The sequence below is a fragment of the Aplysia californica genome, unplaced genomic scaffold (genome assembly GCF_000002075.1).
Source record: "Aplysia californica isolate F4 #8 unplaced genomic scaffold, AplCal3.0 scaffold00526, whole genome shotgun sequence".
NCBI lineage: Eukaryota > Metazoa > Mollusca > Gastropoda > Aplysiida > Aplysiidae > Aplysia > Aplysia californica.
The window spans coordinates 4,734-10,439 of record NW_004797796.1 but is presented as its reverse complement, the minus strand read 5'-3'; the positions used below and the strand labels follow the sequence as shown (position 1 = coordinate 10,439).

Genomic DNA, 5,706 nt, shown 5'->3' with positions numbered 1-5,706 from the left:
TCTGTCTGTCTGTCTGTCTGTCTGTCTGTCTGTCTGTCTGTCTGTCTGTCTGTCTGTCTCTCTGTCTCTCTGTCTGTCTGTCTCTCTGTCTCTCTCTCACTCTCTCCCTCCCTCTTCTCAGACTAGGTTATTAGATCTTAGTGTGTTGTCATCTTGTGTACATTTCTTTTTTTCACCGTTGTCTTTTTGTCATGTGACTAGTGTTCCTGCTGTGACGGACCGGACTGTTCAGGACTACTCTGTCTACAAAACCTTCTTGGTTTTCTTTGGACTGGTGAATGCGCTCTACAACAAGCTGTTCTCGGTGAGGAAATTTACATCGTTGTGTTAATTAATTTCCCGATTTTATAATCCACAAGTAATGAGGAGTCACCTGGATTGTGATATGTTCTTATTTTAGATGGAACAGTTTTTAAAGGTTGTAAAGTTATTTGGTTATGTAGAAACTTGGTCATGGAACATTTTACAAAAATTGTAGCATATTTGTTTATATGGAAACTTTGGTCATCATTTGGATGTGATGTTTGTTTTATTTCTGTAAGACACTTGTGTTGTCATGATAATAGGATCTGAGTATTTTAGTGTTAAGTTCTTTTATATCTTTGATCATTTTTTGGTTTCAAATGTGTTTGAACTTCAATTATGTTCGCTTGATTCTGGGAGATACAATGTTTGGGTGACTCTATCATGATCAGAAATAGTTCAGTCCTGCACTTAGATTCTAGTATGGTATATGAGTCTATGGTGTTGGCTAACTGTTTAAATGTTTTAAGCCCAAACAGCAAAATCTTTCAAGAGAGCAAAAAACTATTTTTCATTCTTTTAATAATTTTACCTACTTTTTGTATCTTTTCTTGCCTTTTTCAACACTTTGAATGTAGACAATTTAATGGAGAGCTTGAAAACTCTACATATTTCCAAGAACACCGTGACTGTTGATTGAACTAGGTTTAAGTACATCACGTATAGTCCAGCACTATACAAATCAAGGCTGGTTGACAACTCTGCAAGCAATGCTTCCCATTTATATCAAGTCCCAATGGTATTTGCACCCTTCCTGACCTCCATAGAGTTCTTTATACACTTTTAGCAGGGAACATAAAGGTTGAACTGACTTACTATATGTGGGTGGTTACCTCTTGTATTATGTAAGTCAGGTGGTTGGAAGGCACTGCAGATAGGTCCAGTTTCTTTTCTACTATCCCTCTTTTGTTTCTGCTGTCTAATAAAATGTCGATGTTCATAGGTGGCTAGAGGTCGCTACTAGTAGATCCTACTTATTTTATTTCCTTCTGTTGTTTTTCCCCCTGTCTTGCTTTTTTTGGCCTCCTGCACTAAATAACCATAATTGTGTGGATGTGCTTCTCTTTATTCAAATAGAATAATGTGTAACTCCTTACCTCCTTACTCCTTTTCATGCAAATCAGCCTGTATTTTATAAATGTGCTGTAATGTTTGCTCCGCAGAAGGTGAAGGTCGTGGAGGGGTCAGTTTGGAGCAGGGTCCTGTTTGAGCACATCCGCCACAACGACAAGGCCAGCCTGGAACTGTGTGATGCTGTGCTGGCTCTGTACCAGGAGGAGCTGTTGCCCTGCGAGTCCTTCGCCGAGTTTGTCGATGTCATTGGTGAGAAGGGGCTGCTGCTTTTGTGTTGTATCATTAGGCTTATATGGGGGGGGGGGGGGGGGACGGGACTGATCTCATCATTTGGACATGACCTGGCCAGCCAAGGTGGTTATAGTAGCTGTGTGAGTCTTCAAGGTAGTGTGCGAATATAAATAACACTTTACAGACTTCATAACTAGAGATAAGAGGTTTTGGACTCACATTGCTGATATACTGATTATACTGTCTTTTGCGTGATAAGATGAATCCTTAGCTAAACTGCATTTATGTATTGGATTCTCTCAGTGCGTCACCTAATTGTCTGTGATGTGGAAGTGACTACGTACTGCTGTACTCATACCCCTCATTTTGTTTCCAGAGTTGCAACTTCTGGTGTCTTGTAATATGGCAGGGCATTTGGTTTTGAATGTTAAAAGTTAAGTTCAGTTGTCTTGTAGAAAGATATTTCATCTAATATCTCCATCTTTCCATAAAAGGATGTAATGTTCCTTTCAGCCCAAATTGGCCTTGACTGGCTGTTCACCTCCTATTTATCTTAATTTTGCCAATAAAGGTGTAAAACTTTTTTTCATGAGAGGGAGCTGATAGTAGGTCCTACATCTTTCTTTTTCCTCTTGTTTGTCTGCTGCTTTGACTGCCCTGTTAGCCCATTGGTGTCATGTTGGACTCTCTCTCACCCCTCACACACACACACACACAACTCTTACCCTTGGTCCACTTTTCATTTAGTATCACCCTCTATTTTGAAATAATCCCCCGCACTAAATAAAAAGATCTGTAGAATCACGACCTTGCGAATCCATGATTAGTTCAAGAAATCTGCCATATGATGTGGCCTAAATAAGGTAAGGGAGGGGAGTTTAGGTTATTTGGGCCATATGTGTCCTAAATAAGGTAAGGGAGGGGGGTTTAGCTTATTTAGGCCACAGTGGCCTAAATAAGGTGAAGGAGTGGGGGTTAGCTTATTTAGGCCATATGTGGCCTAAATAAGGTCACCCTTCAATAAATCAGGAATTACACACGGCAAGCTCTCCTCTTCTTTTACTTTTTGATCTAGCCTAGGGCTATGGCCTATCTTTACGCTCTCATACTGAGCGAGCGTCTAAGCTACGGAGTGGCTCACGTAACGCGTCTCTCCGCACTATCTCTCTCTGCCGCCTGCCCCCACCTCACTCATCACTGGACTGGCCAATCACAACGCTGCACCGCTGACTGCCTGTTTAGAGCCCGCCTAAAGTCCCCCAAACCCCTTCCTTCCAGTTAGAGCTCGCTCGATCTCTCCCACTATATCCGAGTTCGGCCTTTCCTTGTCCCGCTAAACCCGAGCACAGGTAATTGAGTTTACATAGATTTAAAAAACGGGGGTTCCGGTAAGGTCCCGCGGAAGGGATGGTCCCGCTGTAGCGGTTACCACTATAGTCACGTTCTACTGTATATGTGTGTGTTGTGTACTGTAACGCACCTCTCTCGTCCCCAGGTTTCTTAGATGTCGTACCAGAGCCGGACCAATTTCTGCAGGAGACGCTGTCGAGCATTCCGTGATTGTGGACGGTTCCCATACGCCACAAGAAAGCTTTATTTTCTCAGAGCTGAATGTTTGCTGTTCTCTATGCCCCCTTTTCAAAGGTGCTCTCAGCTTGCTGTTGGCCTAATGTTTGCCTGTCATTACTGCTTGCTTTTTCACCTTCGTATTTAGTACTTATTGTATTATGAACCGACACGTTTTAGATATTCTAAATATACTTTCTTTACATTTGTTTGTTGTTGTTTTTTTTAAATTGCAATGACTCTTTTATCTCTTTATGAACTAGAGTATTTCTGGTTTTCTATGACGTTATTTATTTGAGCCCTGTGCCTACAGGACCTGTTCTCCTGAGCTCCTATACATTGATTACTAGATATACACTGCTGCAAGACTAGGCGTATGTCTGCTGCACAGAACATGTAGTAAAAGTAGTCATGTTCAGGCATGCAGTCTTGGTCCATCACGTTTGTCCTTTGCCATTTAAAAAAAATAATTGGTCCAGCAGTAAAGTGTTCTGACAGACCAGTATTGATGTGTTATTTAAAAGACTTTTATCAGTCCTACAAGTTGAATATTTCAGAGTCTTTTTTTTCTTCGTTGTAATCCATAAAATAGTTCCTCTCTCCTGAACGGATAGTTAATGGGGTCTTCTACTTTTTGCCAAGTGTTTTATTTTCCTTGAACGTTTCTAGCAGAATGAGGGCATCTTTGTTCTGACTCAATGTAGACTATAAATCTGCAACTTTCTTTCAAGATAGGGTCAGTAACTTTTTCTCATTTGTACCAGCTTTTCCTTTTTCTTCGACTTTGAATTTGTTTTAACTTCACCTTTTTCTAACTTTGTCCCTATCAAGTTCTGATATAGTTCATCCTATATCTAGATTCATTTTTTAAAACTTTTTGGAGCAGTGATTTTCTTATCCTATGGATGGAGTGGTTGTTTGAAGAGAAAGATTTCCCTACACGGCCCCATTTACTTCTCCTTCCTTAAATTTATCATCTGCATACTTTGTGAATTTCACGATAAAGAAATAAATTCTATATTTGTCAGATAATTTATTCCAGAAAGCTACCTTTTTTGTGTGTTATACTTCATCAAACTGTTGCCAGTTGTTCATTCTTGTGCTGCCATGTTTATTCCTTTTGCTTTAATTTATTCGCCATCATCATCATGAAATTCTCGTCTTCTTCATAATGATAGCCATTCTTTCTGGATGCCAGCTTGTTCTTTTCTTTGCTGCTTTATAGATGAGCACTCAGTGCTTTGTGCTATGAATATCGATGTGCACAATGAGATTAGGAAGCTTTGGTAATTGTGACGAAAAAACACAATGATTGTTTTCTGCGGTTTAGATGTGTCATTTTAATACTTGAGAGCTGTGCAGACAGGACAGTTGAGGTCTCAACCCTCTCTGTCCTTTCTTGACTGATGGGGGAAAAAAGTTAAAACTGCACTTGGATCTTTGTTAATAAGTTGTGGTCGGGCTTGGTCTACCTGTACTGAACTTCTCCCTATCTTGAGGCTGTCAACTGAAAAAGTTAATAATTATGACTATGATACTATCACTATTATTTATGTTATTATTATAACCATTATTATTTTTTATTATTATTATTATTATTGTTATTATTATTATTATTATTATTATTATTATTATTATCATCATCATTGTTATTATTATGTTGTTCTGTTATAATTTTATAATTGTCACTATGTTAAGGCTAATTTTTTATTTCTAATTTTAAAAAAAATCATATACAGATCTAATTATTATTATTTTTGTTTTTATTAGGATTACTTGTATTATGGCTCTGGCTGCCACAGTAGATGTGTTGTCTTCTCTCTTGCTCTGAGCACGCAGCTTTCCCAGTTCTGGTTTAACCTCTGCATTAAAATTGTGTTTGAAAAATTTAAAGCACTTTTTTTATCTCTGTGTTTCATAATACTAAGTCATATTTATCCTTGTGACAGACTTCTCAAAACTAAAGGTGTGTAACATTGGAATCGACCACAAATGTCAAAGTTTTGTTGTTTTTTGTTGTAGTACATTTAGAGGTTTTATGGCGCCCGCAACTGCATAAGGTCATGTGAGCGCCAAGGGATGGATATTAACAGAGAAGTCTTTACAGGGAATCAGGCTTACTCTGCTCACCTCTCTTATAGCTTCATCAGCACGAAGTCTGCTTCGACTGTCAAGGCACCCCGAAAATACCAGGTCACATTAGTGTGACAAACATATATAAAAGAAGAGGAAAAATTACGATAGTAAGGATTAGGAAAGAAAAAGCAGCAGTTCCCTGTTACAGTTCAGGCACAGTTATGAGCTTGGCATTGTTGAATCGGCCCATTTACAATTCTACTGTGCATAAGAACAAGTTAAAGTCCCCCTTTTGGGAATGGCCTAAAGACACCAGTCAGTGCCCGGGGGGGGGGGTCAGAGTTTGAAAATTTTGTGGCAATGGTCAATGGTCTAAAGTTCTGCCACAGAAATATCTAATCTTATTGGAAATGTGGAAATGGAATGAATGTAGGCCTACTGTAGAGTCTGCTTTAA

At 39.1% G+C, this 5,706-nt stretch overlaps 1 protein-coding gene across 1 annotated transcript in view; it reads left to right on the top strand.

Annotated features, from left to right (window-relative positions):
- Positions 1 to 4,575, top strand: part of LOC101864706 (E3 ubiquitin-protein ligase UBR4) — a gene marked incomplete in the record, with an annotated part of 129,570 nt that extends 124,995 nt beyond the window's left edge. The window contains 3 exon segments of the mRNA XM_013086956.2: positions 202 to 304; positions 1,467 to 1,626; positions 3,104 to 4,575. Coding sequence (XP_012942410.2) covers positions 202 to 304; positions 1,467 to 1,626; positions 3,104 to 3,168 — 328 coding nt within the window.
- Positions 4,576 to 5,706: the final 1,131 nt, after the last annotated feature.